This window comes from Pleurodeles waltl, chromosome 4_1 (assembly GCF_031143425.1).
Source record: "Pleurodeles waltl isolate 20211129_DDA chromosome 4_1, aPleWal1.hap1.20221129, whole genome shotgun sequence".
NCBI lineage: Eukaryota > Metazoa > Chordata > Amphibia > Caudata > Salamandridae > Pleurodeles > Pleurodeles waltl.
The window spans coordinates 886,293,299-886,310,750 of NC_090442.1; the positions used below are offsets into that span (position 1 = coordinate 886,293,299).

Below are 17,452 nucleotides of genomic sequence, written 5' to 3' on the forward strand. Positions count from 1 at the left end.
ACTTTATATATATATATATATATATATATATATAGAGAGAGAGAGAGAGAGATTATCTACTGGCATTAACCAGTGGGTAGGTATAGTCAGGACCTAGTTTCCATAGGAAAATAATTTTTTATTTTGCCTATAACTTAGGCACCTTTTGATGAATCTTCAGGTAATTTTCAAAACTAGTTTAGCACTCCCTTTTGCTGCGGTTTGGAAAGTTTCGGAGTGATTTGTTAAGCGGGGGCGAGGATATGGGGGAGGGGGCGCTGGCACCCAAAACATATTTTCCCCATGCAATTTCCCATAGGGATTTTAGACATGACTACAGCCCAAACCGTTGGATGGAATTACACCAAACTTGGCAGAAAGGTAGATCTTGGCCCAGAAAGTGTGCTTTTTGTAATTTGGTCAAAATCTGTTCAGTAGTTCTGGGGTTATTAAAGGAAAACAAAATTTGTATATTTAGGGACACAGATCCTTCGCATATCCACCCACAGGGAATCCACAGATCCCAGGGAAAAGTAAGGCTCTGATTGGCTGGCTGCAACCTGACAGGAAAGTTACAGCTGGTATTTTATTTCTTGCTTGGGACAGGGGAGGGGGAAAAAAAGGGGAAAACACATAAGGGGTCAGGATGCACGTTTCCTGAACCCCTAGGACACACAAATGGGTCTCTCAATGACCACCTCATGGGCAAAAAATAGCCCTTTTTTTTTTTTTTTTTCGGCCGAACCGCAGATCCACTGGGTGGCTCAGTGCGACCCCCAGTGTAATTATGCAATAAATCTGCAGATCAAAAGCATACAGAAAAAAAGAAAATACATTCCTTCATGTACGAAATCAATGTTGCGCACGATCAGAGCCTGTGCGCAGCATGAGGTTGGGTGAATGCGGAGGCCAACCCCTGCCGTACACGGTCAAAGGCTGTGCACAGAGGTGGTTGTATTAACTTATGGTGATTATATATTACTTTATGTTAAACAAAAACAGACATTCACTAAGAAAACCAAAGGTTACTGGGACGTTAGGGCAAGGCGAAGAGCATGTAAGTCCACATGTCGGGATGGTTCCTCTAGCTGTGAGGCAGTGGGTGATATAGTCACTGGCAGTATTTTAGCTCAGCACACGATCAGTGAGCACACTGAGCATTTTGATCGGTATGGAACAATAGCCTTATAGGCTTCATTGGCTAATGCACGCAATCAGGCATAACATTTTGAGCATTTCACTTTAATTTTCACCTTGAAGGAAGCATGTTTCCAGCCACCATGCACAATTTGGTGATCATATTTAAGTCTGCAATTCAACCCTGGCACAGGATTATTTGAGTTGAAGCACACCTAAAAGTCACCGTTGCTCACAACGGTTTGCATGCAGGTTACTTTTTGGCAACGAACATGCAACATAAATAGGTCTGGGGGTTTAACTGTTTTTACTTTTTCCTGTTCTTTGCAGTTTTTTGCATCTTTCAGTAATGGCACAGATTCACTTCTGGTTTGACAGAAGGAGTTATGTGTACTTAAGCTGTATGGTGCAACCTATATATATTTTGCTTTATGTTTATTCCTAAAAATCCCTGATGGAGGGTCTATGACAGGATATGCATTGGGTTTGAAAAATGGAGTCACAATGCTCCGGTTTCAAATACATTAGATGATGCAATATTAACACCAGCACATATGCTAGGAGTGATAATTTTTACAATGAGAATAAATTGTGGAAAAGAGTCACATCGAGGAATAAACAAATGAAGGCATAATAAGCTGTTTAACTGATGTCTTCTAAGTTGGTGAATTTGTGAACAAGGAGTGAACCCATGAGGTCGCAGAAAGTGCGTCAGGTAGTTGGTTGGTGGCTGCACCACCAGCACATAATTGTGTTTTTTAAAGTACAGCATGATACACTGCAAACATCCTTACAGCACACTGATTAAGTTTCATTACAAAGTAAAAATAAAAATGTGCCCACCATCCAAGAGTCTGGCAAAAAACATTTACATTTTCAGCAAATATCGGAAAGTATCCAACATTATGCGTTTCAACCCTTTCAGGTCTTAATCACATGGTGTATATATAACGTACACAGTTACGTGCACACACATTAACTGTACTCGCGCCCCGCCAATGCACAGTGTTGTCATCAATTTAGTCATTTCAGTTGCAATGATGTTATCAATGATGTGGTATCCACCTAGAAATGAAATAGGCCACAGAGAATGGAGGCCCTATGGCCACAAAAGGAAAAAAGCACTCTTTCTGGACCAAGCTCTACTTTTCTGCCAAATTATGTGTAAATCTAAACAGCTGTTTGGACTTTATTTGTGTCAAAGGTTCCTACTTAAATATGAATGGTGAAAATGCATTTTGGGTCCCATGCTTTTTCTCGGGCCCGCTTGCAGATCACCCTGAAATCTTCCAAGACAGAAGTTTATTTTTATTTTTTAAGTTTTGTGAAGATTCAAACAGTGCCAAAGTTACAAGCAAAACAAAAAATGTTTTTTCCTATAGAAAAACAATCCTAAATATAACTACTGCCCAGTGACAACCATACATACAGAAACTGTGAAATAAGTATCCCATCACAGGGTGGAGGCCTTTCCTCACCACAGACTACAAATCACCGTCCTCTGCTTCAATCAACACACCCAAGATCACATTAAGTGGGTGACTATCACTGTTGAGATTGGGGGTGGTAGGGGTTATTAGGGAAAAAAGACTGTCTAGAAAGACAGCAGCACAAGGCTGCAAGCTTTGTAAAGTAATCCAGAAGACATTTGTCCCCACAACTCTGCATTACATTGCCCTTGGGCTGTGTCCAAAAACAGAGGCACGCATGGAGAAATAGGGTCTTTGTTCCTACAATTCATACTCCAAGATAGGTTCCATTGCATGGCCCTGTTGACAATGAGGTTGCAATGAAGAAGGGAAAAACATGTACATCTTAATTCACAAACAAATCTGCAACAGGTAAAGTAGATTGGGAATTGCTTGCAAATAGTACACAACAACTGAAGCATAACTTTGACATTTTGTTTACTCGAATGTTATGAGTTCAGTGGAACTGCTGTGCTCTGCTGGGTTATTGAGAGAATCTGATACATTCAAGATGTTGTGATATGTAGCAAATATACATTTACTCAAACTATTTTATACAATTTTACCAATAAGACATGGATTATTTTTTCAAATGTCTCTTTGTTTCCCCTGAAAAGAGTGCTTTATCAAAGTGGTTGCATAAAACAAAGCCGAAAAAAAATATCAAAGCTTGATGGCTGCCGTCAAGCCATTAGATATGGGCATGGCCATTCTGCAGTAACAAATCAGGAAAGACATCAAGTCTGACAGAAGGTCAGAATTTAGGATGCCTGATCATTTACTTTTAAATCCCTAGAAGTTCATCACACTTGTAATCGAGGCAACTTACCATCCAATTCTCTCCCAACACCGCCGCTTGCTGTGCCCAAACGTAAGCAAAGCATCCCACAGATCGATATCGGGAGTCATACTGGGTTCAGACTGGGAATCAGGAGTTAAATTAGAAGCAGATTGAAATCCTTCATCATCCGATTGGTCTACGCTTTGAGGAACCTTAGTAAGAGACAAAAAATATGCTTGTAAAAATAAAATAGCAAATGTAATTAAGACCGTAACATCCCAAACACATTCAAAGAGAAATGATTAAAGCCCTTTATAAAGCAGAGAAAAGGCCTCAGTAAGCTTACACTGTGTAGACGCCTACACTAAAAACCTATGGGCAACTTACAATGCTCACTGTAGTATTGTCAATTCCAATTTACTTTTCACTTATTTGGGTCAGTAAACTATAGAAGCATCTTTTGCATGCCTGGCAAGTGAAGAGATGAAATGACACTTAATTTATCACACAACAACAAGGGATAATTTTCATACATTAAATTTATGAACAGAAAAGCAATCCAGCAAAAACTGTGGCTTATCCTCTCTACAACCATAGCAGTGGTTTCATTATTATACTGTTAATTAAATCGACAGACATCCTTAATGAACGAATCTTGTATATAACCATACACACACACACACACACTATGTATTCAGTGAAAAAATAAAGATTACAGGGACGTTATGCTAGGAAATAGAATTTAAAAAACGATAGAAATTCACTTACAGTTACACTTACTTACAGGGACATTATATTTAGGATCTCAATGTACATGCAAAAAAACTAAGAAATTCAGCAGTTACAGTTATGGTTATCTGAAGTAGCTATAATTCATGCCCTAACATAACTATAACTCAAGCCATGCACAGTTTTCCCCTCATTAATTTTATTGCAAATATTACATTGATAATATCAATGATGTAATGAAAGATGTCATGAGTGGTGTAAAATGTGGGGTAATTAAGAGTGCATGGTGAGGGCACAAGTTACAGTTAATTCATATAACAATAACTATAAATGCTGAATTTCTATGGTTTTATGTGTGTAAATTCAGAACCTAACTATAATTAATGTTCCTGTAACCTTTGTGTTTTTATTAACTGAATTACAATTTTTAAAAAAATCTATTACCTAACAATAAAATCTCTATAAGCTTTGTTTTTTTCCCAAAGAATTTATATTTTTTTTAAAGTTAAGTCATTTTAATTACTCTACGTTAATCCAACATGCAGCCTATACCTATATACACCCAACCCTGAGCAGCGCATGGCCTTTGGCCGTGTGCAACAGGGGTTGCCTCAGGGCCTGGCCTGGCCTGCAGCCAGGCCCTGCGGCCAACCCCCTACAAGCACCCAACCTCGCACCACGCATTATCTTCGGCCATGTGTGACGGGGGTTGCCCGCAGGGCTGCAAATGCGCAACAAAAGTAATAATATATATTTTTTAATAAATACATTTTTTTTTAAAACAAACGCGGTCTCCATGCTTGTATACAAATAAGCCCCCAGGTGGGCCAGGTCCAAAAAACAATAAACAAATATATAAAATAAAAGGAGGGGGCGCAAGAGGCCCCCGTTCCAGGGCTCTTTTTTGCCCAGGGACCACCACCTCTCTGGGGCTTTATTTAAAAAAGGGAGGGGGCCGCACAGACCCCCCCCTCCAGTGGGTTCCAAATGCCCCAGGGACCAACAACTCCCTTGGGTTTTATATAATTAATGGAGTGGGGGCGCCCAGACCCCCCCCCTAAGGCGTAATGATGCCCCAGGGACCACCACCTCTTTGCAGCCAAATAAGGCACACGTTCCCCCCCCTTCCCGGGCCGATTTTGACCCCATTCCCTGGGGCCTGGCCATGTCATGCTGAGTACCTTGGCCCCACCCAGGGCACCCCACTTAATCATGATGGGAACTGCAGGGGAGCCTCAAGGCCCTTCGGTCCCAGCCAGCTCATCGGGAAACAAATGAGAACTCAGCTCCCAGCAAGCAGGTGCAGTTTTCACACTAAAGTAAACAGGTATCTCACAAGGGCGGGCCTCCGGCAAAAGCAGGAGCCGGACCTGGGGGTGGCGGTCCTCAGGGCCATAAAAGGCCAAAGAAGGGGGGGGGTTACAGCCCCCCTTCTTTGTTGTGCACGGTGGTACCTGCGGCTGTCATCAGCCAGGGGTTGGGGGGGGGGGCAGGGTAAGAGGGTGGGTATTGGGGGGGGGGGTGTACCATGTAGTCCACTGAAATAAAGCCCAGGAGGGTTGGTGGTGATCCATGAGGTTCCTTAGGACCCAAGGAAGGGGGTGGGGAGTCGCGTGCCCCCCCTGCAAAATAATGATTAAGCCCCAGGGAGGTGGTGGTCCCTGTGGCTCTTCAGAGTCAAAGCAGGAAGGCCCCGTACACACCCTCTTTTTTTAATATATATTAGCGTATGCCCAAAGGAGCTGGCTAACCCGAGGGCTTTCTTTGAAAACAAGTGCGGGAGCCTGCACTTGTCTTCTTTCTGATTTTTCGCTGCAAATGTGCAGCAAACATTTTTCAAAAATGCTTTTTTGCCTTGGGGAGGTCCCAGGGGGACACCAGGACAGAGGCTTCAGGATCAGGGTATTTATAACCACTCCCCTTTTCTATATTCTTTATGTTTTTGTTTGGGACTCGGCTGAGTCAGAGTCCTAAAATGGCTGCCAACACTTCCTGTTTGAAGTGTTGGCATCCAATCCGAACTCTGCATGAGATAGAGAATTTGCTAATTATTTGTGCACCTAGATATACAAATTTGGATTTTCTTTAAAATCTCGAAAACTATTAAAAAACTGTGATTTCTGGACGAAGTGGTATCTTTCAGGCAAATTTCGTGTAATTCCGTCCAGTGGTTCGGGCTGTAATCGTGTCTAAAACCTCTATGGGAATTAACATGGGAAATGCACTTTTGCTGACCCCTACCCTTTTCCTCAGCCCGTGCTTGACGGATAACCCCAAAACTTTCCATGCACAACTAGACTCTAGAGGACATTTTCTTTTGTAGAATTTTACGAAGATTCGTCAAATGGGGCCAAATATATAGCCAATTTAAAAACACTTTTCCTATGGAAACTAGGTCCTAAATATATATGTACATATATATATATATATATATATATATATATATATATAATTGTCCTGAACTAAAGCACACTCACAACAGGTCATTGTAGAATGTAGCAAAGTCAACAACTTACAAAGAATTCTTGGCTTTTTCATTATTTCAGGCCTTATATTTTCAAGCATCTCTGGACACGAGTTGCTGACTTTGCTACATTCAATAATGACCTGTTGTGAGTGCGCTTTTGTTCAGGACAACTCTTTTTGACCCTGCCATCTAGTGTTGGGTCCAGAAGGTTGCAAGTTCTTTTGTTTGAAAAGTCTTTCAAGTCCAACTCCATCTTAAAACTATTTACACGCAGGCGGTTGTGAATGGAGTGCAGTGTAAAGAGAAGCAAGAGAAATGACCATGCATGCAAATGTATATTAAGAGACTGTAACAACCACAGGTGTACGGGGAGGCAGGTGGGCGCATGTGAATCTAAGCACTATCTGCCACAAACAGATGCTTAGTGGGTAAGTAACATTTTCCGTTTGATGGGCATGTGAGGCTGTAGATATAAATGCTTTGTATAGACTGTAAAGCAGTGCCTCAGAAGAAGTGGTGGCTAACCTGTAGGTGTTACAGTACTTTGAAAAAGAGTACGTAGCACTGCCTGACCTACATTGGCATGCTGGCGTGCTAGAACATCCACACAATAGTGTTTAGTGAAAGTGTGTGGTGTTAACCATGTAGCTGTCAGCTATGTGTATGTTACCTGGAAATGCCATAGATCCGCCTTTTTTGCCTGTTGAGTGTGCTCCAGGAGTAACACGTAGTTACGTTTCTGCATAACAAGTTTGGATACATTTAATAATCCATCTTGCTATACTGGATTTAGTAATAGGGTTACCTTTATACGGAGGAGAAAAAGCAACAAAAGTTATTTTTTCCTAAAGGTTTTAGTTCTATCAATATAGAACATAAGCACTCTCTTCACATCTAACGTGTGGAGGGCTTTTTCAGCAACCGAATCAGGTTGTGGGCAAAAAAATGGCAACTCAATAGTTTGGTTGAGATGAATAGAGATACTACTTTTGGCAGAAATTTTGGGTAGGTACGAAGAAAGGGATCTTGCCAGGTTAATGCCTGAAGCTCACTTACACATCTTAGGGAAATGACTGCAACTAAAAAGACCACCACCCATTAAGTAAAGAAAGCGCAAAGGGCATGAATGTAGTGGTTCAAAAGTTGGTCCCATATGTCTAGAAAGTACCAAATTAAGAATCCAAAAGGCACTGGAGGTAATCTTGGCCTTCCAGAAAAGCCTGTGTCAGGGATCTTGAAAAGAGAAGACCCTTGTTTGTTCTGAAGATAAACATCAATGGCTGCTTAATATAACCTTACAGAAATATACACCAAGTTTGCTTTTTGCAAATGGAGAAGACACAAAATAGTATTTTGTACCGACACTAGGAAAGGGTCCCAGCTTTTAGAAACGCTATGAGAACAAAGTGTTTCCACTTTGAGGCATAACTCGCACAAGTGGTAGGTCTACGTGTTTCTTTAAGACTGGCCATACATTCTTGAGGTAGATTTAAATACCCAAATTCTAAGACTTCAGGAGAAAACATGCAAGATTCAGCTTCTTGGGCTTTGGGTGCCTGATTTTACCTTGGTTCTGAGTGAGAAGGTCCAGGTTAAGGGGAAGCTTCTCGTAGGGTGCTACCGATAGGTCCAGCAGGGCAGTAAACCATGGTTGTCTTGGTTATGTGGGTGCCACTAGAATTAGTGTGAGAGAAGTTTGTCTGAGTTTCCAAACCACATACGGAAGGAGAGGGAGAGGTGGAACAGTGTAGATAATATTCCTGCTCTGTTCTTTCATAGCCATTGCCTTGGGACTGAGGGTGTGGGAAACAGGAAGCAACGTTTGTGCATTTAGCATTTCTCTTTGTTCTGAACAGATGCATGTCTGGAAATCCCCACTTTTGGAAGTAGGGTTGACAGACTCTGGGGTGGAGTTCCCACTTATGGACTTGTTGCTGCATCCTCCTGAGGAAGTCGGTGAAATTGTTGTGGTATCCTGGGAGGTGTAAAGGTAAATGTTGTGGTGAATCATCCAATGCCAAATTGTATGTGCAAGGTGAGCCAACAGTGATGAGTGTGTCCCACCCCCCACCCGTGTTTTTTCAGAAAGAACATGGTTATCATCTTGTCTATTGGAATGAGGACTAGTTTGTTGATGAGATGCATCACAAAGGCTTTGAGTGCTAGATGACCAGCTAGCAGCTCCAGGTAGTTGATGTACAAAAGTCTGTGTGTGTGTGATCCCAGAGACCCTGTAGGGGGGGGGGCGTGGCCAAACTGGCAACCATAATGGCCGCTCGGCTGTGAAGCTCCAGAGGTGATCACTGTGGAGCAATGGAAAATGGGTGGATCGGGACAGCGTTCTCGGCCGGCACCATAGCTGGAATACCCCAGCAGGTAGGGGACTGCAGCGACTCCATTTTCACGGCGGCGGGCAGCGTGACTTAAGTGGCCCGCCCACGTTTGCCTCAGAGGCTCTGCAGGGACAGGGGCCTCGGGTGGGTGAGCCTGAGGCGCGTGGGCGGTCTGGCAGCGCGGTGCTGCCCGGGATTGAGTGCTGAGGGCGGCCTTCCACTCCCCATTGCACAAGGGGCCCCTCGCCCTAAGGGCTGGTGATCGAAGGAGACGGGAGAGATTGGAGGCGGCACATGATCGGCACTGAGCTCTCCCGCTGCCACATGTATGACGCGGATCAGAGCGGCAGAACTCTTTGGCACCAGAGCCATTAATTTTTCAGCTGCGCATAACGGTGGAACCCCGTGTGGAAATCTGTGCATGCTGACATCAGGGGACCTCCTGGATGGTGCCCTCTCATCAACACTTTTACTGAGGACCCATGTGCGTTGTTTGTGGCGGACGAGCCTAGTCGACACTGCTGCATTAATTGACTGTTCGCTGCGCAATATCCAAGAGCTGTCGCCGACTTGCTGTTCCTAGTGCTCTTAGGGTATGTCCCCCTTGGCATTTTAGTGGCGTTTACTGTACTACCATTGGTGCTACTCAAATAGGGCCACTGCTTCATCTGTGGCATTACGGGGGACAGCGCACAGCCATTGATGCAGAAATGGTGTGTGGGGACCCCAAACAACAAAAGCTTCCTTTTAAGAAACCTTCATCAGAACATACAAGTGAGGCTATACAGGTGGAAAGGGGCGCCACTGGCAGGTCAGCAAAACCATGAACGATGGGTTCAGAGGACATCATGGGGGAGCTCTGGGCGGGCCTCCACGCAATTGACGCCTGATTCGACACCCTAAGGTAGACTGGATGACATGGGAGATCGTCTTGACAGATACCAAACCAGATGAGGATGCCAAGGAACGTATATCGGGCTGGAGGATGAGGCCACAACAACGGTGAAGAGGCTGGAAAAGATGAGGCCAGACTATGCACACTAGCGATTAAGAACAAAGATCTAGAGGCAAGAGGTTGCAGAAATAACTTGCGTATTGCTGGGATCGCTGAATCTACAAACACTGGCAGGATGGACCTTTTTGTGGAAGGCCTGCTTGCGGATCTATTGGGCCACCAAAATTTCACCACTGCGTTCGTTGTTGAGTGGGCACACCGCTCTCCGGGTCCGCGTCCGGTGCCTGGGGCCCAACGCGGCTCAATATGGCACTCCGCCTCTCCAGAGTGAAGTGGCCCCTTCTATTACCAAGGCATGGTTGTCTCTCTATTCTTCAACTATACCCCTGCTGTCCAATAAGCCCAGAGGAAATTCACTGATGTGAAAAGGGCACCCTAGAAACTTGGGCTACGTTATGGCATGTTCTACCCGGCCAGGCTACGGGTGGATGTGAATGGTAAACTATGATATTTCGGCAATCTAACCAAGGCAGTGACTTTTTGCAAGCACTATCAAAGACAGGGCACTGCATCCCATGCCTCTGCTGCCTGGGATGCGGTGCCTATCACGGATCCTTCCGCCTGCAAGGACCTCTTTCCTCCGGACTGATATTCCAGCTACAGCCCAAGGGATTGTATCCCTTGGCTCTGTAACGTATACCTGTCAAATAGCAAAGCAGTATTGTTTTCTGTGGATTGAGATAATGGAAATCCGGTAGCTTAATACTTGTCTGCCCATAGTTGTTCCAATATGCTATTTAATTACTCTTTTTTCTTTATTGTTCTACAGGGGTAACTCGCCCTTGCATTGCTCCCCGTTGAGGGTGTTACTTAGTTGGGAATTATGGAATTCACTTGGCTGTTCCTCACCAGGTGTGGGTAGGGGGCTGTTTCTGTTCTTTGGGTCTGAGAATGCTACTGTATACTTGCTACTGCAAGGCTTCCAATCTTTTCTGATTTGCCAACTTTCATACCTTAATACACTGTCAATGACGGGCATCAAATGTGTCGGGAATGGTCAGCAGAGGTGACCTTCATGTCTTGGAACATGCAAGACCTTAATAACCATCGTAAGGGAAAGCAGGTGCTGCAATATCTGACCAGGCTTGGGGTGCAAGATGCCTTTTTGCAAGAAACACACTTACCTGCAGGCTCTACACATACATTTGCTTCCGCATGGGGTTCGCACCACTACTTTGCCAGTTACAGCACATACTCTCGGGGGGGTTACCATCCTGATCCACAAGAGCCTCTCCTTTGCATGCTCCTCCTCCTACTCAGATGGTAGAAATAGGGTAGATTTCTCACAGTCACAGGCACATTCGCGGGCCTTAAGGTACTGCTTATAAATGTTTATCCACCAAACACTGTTGCGCCTGACTTCTTCCAGGAGTTACAAGCCCACATGGACTGCTTTGAAGTGGATCATTAACTCATGGGAGGCAACTTTAAAATGGTACTAGTCCACAGTCCCTACCACTAAACTGTTCTCTCATTGACTCCTGCGCACTGTCTTTGAAACATATTCCTTACAAGACGCTGCCATAACATTGGCACGAGGGCTTACACGTTTCATCCGGCGCCCCATAGAACCTGGACACGCATAGATTACTGGCTCTTGTCTAGTCCAACTACTCCACTGATTGCTGCCATAAAGCACCTCCCCCCCATGGTATCTGACTATTCCCCAGTATTGATCACACTTAACACTCCTGTGCAGGGGGGGTGTTGCGTGGGCCTGGCGTTTCCCTGAACTGGCGTTGCACGATACAGTCTTCAGATCAGGGCTGAGGTAAGCCACGATCGAATACTTCAGGATTAATGAGGGCTCAGTGGGCTTGCAGGTGATTCTGTGGGATACATTCAAGGCGTACACTAGGGGCATTTGCATTTCTAAACACTCTGGAGTTCTGCGGGACATCAGGCGCAGCCTCGCTAGGGTGGAGACGCAGCTGGCGGTAGTTGAGTGAGGTATTGGAGTCTGAAGCTGAATCCCACCACTATAGACGTAAAATGCAGTTGGATGAGTTTCACAAATAGCAGACAGAGATGCACTCCATCTGGGGAAATATGCTAAGGCCCGCAGATATGGTAAGGGCGAGCGCCCAGGGTGAACGCTATCCTGTTTACTCCGCCCATCGTACTCATCTGCATACCTACTAGCGGTCAGGAGAGCACAATTGCCGTGGGTCCTATCAGTATTTTTTAACTACTTCTCCCGACTCTATGCTGACCCACCCACCCCCCCACACGAGGAATTGCAGGCATATCTTGATGAAATTGCAATGGTGTGGTTAACCACTTCCAACAACAGTTCTTCAGTGAGCCTTTCATAGTCGACTAAATTATACAGGCCATAGATGCCATGGAGGGCACGCGTGTCCCCGGATTGGATGGGTTCACCGGGGGATTTTACAAAACATATAACAAACTTTTGGCACTGCGGCTTCTACTAGTATATGCGGAGGCAGTCGACACTGGACTATTCCTGTAAAAGCTGCAGGAAGCAGTCATCACTCTACTGCCTAATCCTGTTAAGGACCCATTAGAATGCAGCTCTTACAGGCTCCTCTCTCGTTTAAACTTTGATAACAAAGTTTGAGCGAACCTGATAGCCATGCGGCTTTCGCTACTTTTAGACCAAATTATTTCCTCAGCTCAATAAGGCTTTGTATTATATTAACCTACTTCTCTTAACCTCCGCACTGTCTTCTCACTTGAATAGAGTGTCTCCCACTACCTTGGCAGCCATAGCATTGTTGGACGTGGAAAAAAGCCATCGATTCCCTTGCTTGGCCATCCCTGCATGCTGCTCTGTGTAAGATTGGATTCCCACAGAGCTATACGGCTTTGATCTCTCTTCTCTATTCGCAGCCCACAGCTACTAATCGGCTCAATGGCACGTTATCCTCCTCCTTTCCCACTGAGTGAGACATTCATCAGGGGTGCCCGCTTTCGCATTTACTCTTTGTAATAGCACTGGACCCATTGGTGCGCCACATGCAGGAGAAGCATATTCACAGAGGTTTACAATTTAACAGCGGTCCGCTTCTCATATCAGTATATGGGGATGACATTTTATTGTTTGTGAGTCACCCTGGAGAGAATCTGAATCCCATATTGGATGGAATAGTCTTCTTTAGTGCATTCTATGGGTTACACATTAACTGGGGGAAATCTTAACTCTTGCCCCTTACTAATGATTCCACTAATCCCTCCCCCGCGTTTGAAATATCCATTAAAATGGTGTAATGACCTAACCAAATATTCATAGGGATAGGGAGCAAATTATAAGGTTTAATAATTATGGACCTGTGGTTGACAGACTGAAGACACAGGTGGAACGCTGGTTGAGGCTGCCACTGTCTATGGCAGGCCGAATCTTTGTTATTAAAATGATAGTTCTTCCACAGTTTCTCGATCTATTTTTAAATGTTTCGATTCTGTTTCCTAACAAGGTTTTCGATACGCTCCATGGCTTATCGATGCAGCTTGTCAGGGCTGACAAGCTTTTTCATATTTAGTGGCAAATTCTCACTCTCCCATATGAAAGTGGCGGCTTCGGAGAGCCCCATATGAAGCTCTATTTCCTTGCAGCACAGTGTCACTTCTATCACTAGTTCCATCCAGACGTGCACATTCTGTATGCCATCCCAGAGCGGGACCTTGCTGTCTCGACACCCTTGCACACGATGTTACCCCGGGGCGTTCCCTTGGACTCAAGTGACGTCCAAACCCTCCCTATCCATTACCAGCTAAGCATGGCGTAAACTTGCAAAAATGCTACATCATGATCACTGTACTCCCCCGCACTGCCATTACCAAAAACCCCATATTTTCCTATCACATAGGAAGTATTGGTACAGCGCACACTGCAAGCATTTAGCATTTGCATGTTGGGCGTAGTGTTTCCGGGTGAACCTGGTTTCGCGCACAGGGGACACAGGTTTTGCTGGAGCCACCCATTTGGAGCACTTTGTGCTCTGTCGATTGCAGAGTGCTCTCCGAGCCCGCCTCTCTTCATGCTCACTAGCACCTGCAGACTTTCCACCACATTAGTTATCACAGCAGACACAGAGGAACATCTGGTTTCTAGGCTATATCAAGTGAGCTTTGCTCTATTACCCGTTGATGAAGCAAAACTTAGAGAGGCCTGGGAGTTAGAACTGGGTAGACCCCTTTCAGAGAGCATATGGTCCACCTGTTGCACTCAGACCCAATAAGTGTCCATTAATCACAGACAAAAGCTGTTGCATTTTAGATTCTTGTGTGGATCACATATAAAACTGAGTGCTCAGGCCTGTGTGGATCCTTCTTGATCCTCTACCTGCCCTAAGTGCCTTGCAACAATGGCGGACTTCCCGCTCATGATATGGACATGCCACCACATTAGTACTTACTGGAGTGGGGGGTTTGGTCTGCTATTGATAATGTTCACACATATTAATCCTGACCCACTGATGGCTCTCTTGGGATACGTTGGCGATCTTCCTAAAAGCTTCAGGCGTTATGCCGCTATTGCACTCTTCCTTACCAAGAGAGGAATTGCACTCCTTTGGGGAACCAAGAAGGCACCCACCACCAAGCGTTGGATCGCAAGCCTCCTTCATTGTCACACCACCAGTGAAATGTATGCATCTCTCCAACCCCCAGTGTCTCGACCACGTGATATTTGGCAGCCACTCAGGGACTACTTACGCACCCTTGACACTACCCCGTCCGGTTCCACACATCAAGCAGAACCGTGTTGATATATGTAGGAAAGTGCCCTCTTTCTTGGCATGGTTACCCCCATTTTCTGCCTGTTGTTAGTGTGTTTGATTGTGTTTACTGGGGTCCTGTTAACCAGAACCCCAGGGATTATGCACTCTCCCTTCTAACTTGGTAACTGTAAATTTTCCTCCCCACAACTGGCACACTGATCCCCCCCATGTAAGCCCCTAGTATATGGTAACTAGGTACCCAGGGCATTGGGTATCAGGGGATCCCTATGGTCTGCAGCAGTTATTCTGCCACCCATAGGGAGCCCATGCAAAGGGGTTTGCAGGCCTGCCATTGCAGTCTGGGAGAAACGGGTGCATGCACCCGTTTTCACTACAAGTCACTGCACCAGATCACTGTAATTCACCCCTATGGTAGGCCCTCTCAGCCCAAAGATGAGGGTGCAGGTACCGGTGTGTGAGGGCAGTGCCCCCAAAAACTCCAGCTCCATTTTCATGGACTTTGTGTGTGCCGGGACGCCATTTTACATGTGTATTGGACATAGGCCACTACCTATGTCCAGCTACATAACAGTAACTCAGTACCTGGGCATGTTTGGTATCAAACATGTCAGAATCAAACCCCAATGCTGTTGCAAGTATTTAAAGTATGATTCCATGCACTCTGGGGGCTCCTTAGAGGAGCTCCAGCATTCCACCAGTCTTACAGGATTTTCCAGGCAGTCCAAGAAGCAGCCACCCCTCAGACAGGTTTCTGCCCTCCTGCTGCTTGATCTGATGAAGCCCAGGCAGGCTGAACAAAGAATGTTCTTTGAGAGAGAGAGGTAACAACCTTTCCCTTCGGAAATAGGTGTGACTGGCTTGGGAGGGGTCGCCTCCCCACGTCACTGGCATGCTTTGAGGGGCACTGTTTGTGCCCTCTGTGCATAAAACAGTCCACACCGGTTCAGGGACCCCCAGTACCTGTGTGGCGCGAAACTGGACAATGGAAAGGGGAGTGACCACTCCCCTGTCCATCACCACCCCATGGGTGGTGCTCAGAGCTCCTCCAGAGGGTTCCTGGGTTCTGCCATCTTGTTTCCAAGGTGGGCAGGGAACTCTGAGAGAATCTGAGTGGCCAGTCCAGGCAGTTGACGTCAGAGTCCCCAGCTGATAGGTGCTTACCTGACTAGGTTAACAATACCCTTTCAGAGCTATTTAAGGTCTCTCTCTTGGATGGGTCCTCAGATTCGGCTTGCAAGATTCCAGCAGACCTCCTCTGTAACTTCGACTTCGACTGCTGGCCTCCGGAGTTGCAAGTGGAACCTCCAGGGCCCGACAAGCTGCCTCCAAGAAAAAGAACTCTTCTACAACATCGTTTCCAGGGCTCCTGCCAGTAACTGCAACATTTCCACCGGCTGTGCATCCACTGAGTATGGCGTGATTTCAGTCTGCTCTAGAAGAAAGAAAGAATTTCCCTTGGAGTAAAGGAGTAACTCCCCTGCATCCGCAGGCACCTGCTGCAACAACGACCGGCTGAGTGGATCTCCTCTCATCCTGAGGTGCGTAGATCCTGCATCACGGGTGGTGGTCGGGAGTGGTCCTCTCTGCAAGCTGTCCAACTTTGGTGGAGATAAGCCCTTGCCTTCCCATGCAGGACAGTACCCCCGTGCACTGTGTCTCTTGCAGCTGCTGAGGCTTGTTTTCATCTCCTCCAAGGGATCTTCTGGCGATGTGTAGCTCCAATCCCCAGATCTCCTTCCTGCGACGCACAGCCCTCTGCGTGGTTCTTCTGCAGTGTGGGATCCTTCTACAAATCCTGTGTCCCCGTCCTTTGGTGCTGCCTCCGCTTCTGTGGGCCCTCTGTGTCGCTGGGCGTCCCCTCTGGCTACCCCTCCTGGGTTCAGTCCTCCTGGGCCTGGCTGGTCCCCAGCAGCACTACTTTTCTATTAACCGCAAATTTGTCTTTGCCAAGGCTTGTGGTGGAATTCCTGCAGCGACACCCGTCTGCAATCTTCACTCTAGCGTGGGACATCTTCTGCATGCACCAGGAACTCTTCTGTAGCTCCAGGGCTGCAGTGCTGACCTGTTTTTCCACACAGTGGATCATCTCATGCAAGTACAACTGGTGGGTAGTAACTCCTACTCCTCCTGGACTCCACTGTGACATTTGGACCTGGTCCTCTCTCTCTACAGGTCTTCTTCTCCAGGAATCCACCGCTGGTTTCTTGCAGTCTTGTCTGGGTATCTTCTTTTTCTTCCCTTTGAGTGGTTTGGGGAAATTCCAGTGATTTACTAGTTGCTGGGGGGTACTGTTTTACTTACCTGTGTGGCTTTCTAATACTCCCAGCTCCCCTCCACACATTCCACTTACCTAGGTGGGGGTCCTGTGTTCGCATTTCATTTTTTTAGTATATGGTTTGGACTCCCCCTAGGATCATTATTGTCTAACTGCATTTGCACTGTTTTCTAACCTTTTCTATGCCTTTTGCTGTTGACTAGTGTGTATAAAAAGTGTATTACTTACCTCCTATTGGAGGGTTGCCCTTGCAGTACTTTGTGGTATTGAGTGGCCAAAAATAAAAGTACCTTTACTTTTGTACAACTGAGCGTTTTCTTTCATGTGTGTAAGTGCTGTGTGACTACAGTGGTTTTGCATGAGATTTGCATGTCTCCTAGATAAGCCTTGGCTGCTCATCAACAGCTACCTCTAGAGAGCCTGGCTTCTAGACACTGCCTACACTCCACTAATAGGGGATACCTGGACCTGGTATAAGGTGTAAGTACCTTAGGTACCCCACACACACCAGGCCAGCTTCCTACAATATACAACATTGAAATTGGCTGTTATTAAATGTATCTG

General features: G+C 45.8%; 1 protein-coding gene across 3 annotated transcripts in view; it reads right to left on the minus strand.

Moving 5' to 3' along the window:
• TUBGCP6 (tubulin gamma complex component 6) overlaps nt 1–17,452 on the minus strand; it is a 518,646-nt gene that overhangs the window by 467,258 nt on the left and 33,936 nt on the right. For all 3 annotated transcript variants that reach the window (XM_069229637.1, XM_069229636.1, XM_069229638.1), the window contains exon 3: nt 3,415–3,578. In XM_069229637.1, the coding sequence (XP_069085738.1) occupies nt 3,415–3,578 (164 nt within the window). The remainder of the gene's footprint in view (nt 1–3,414; nt 3,579–17,452) is intronic.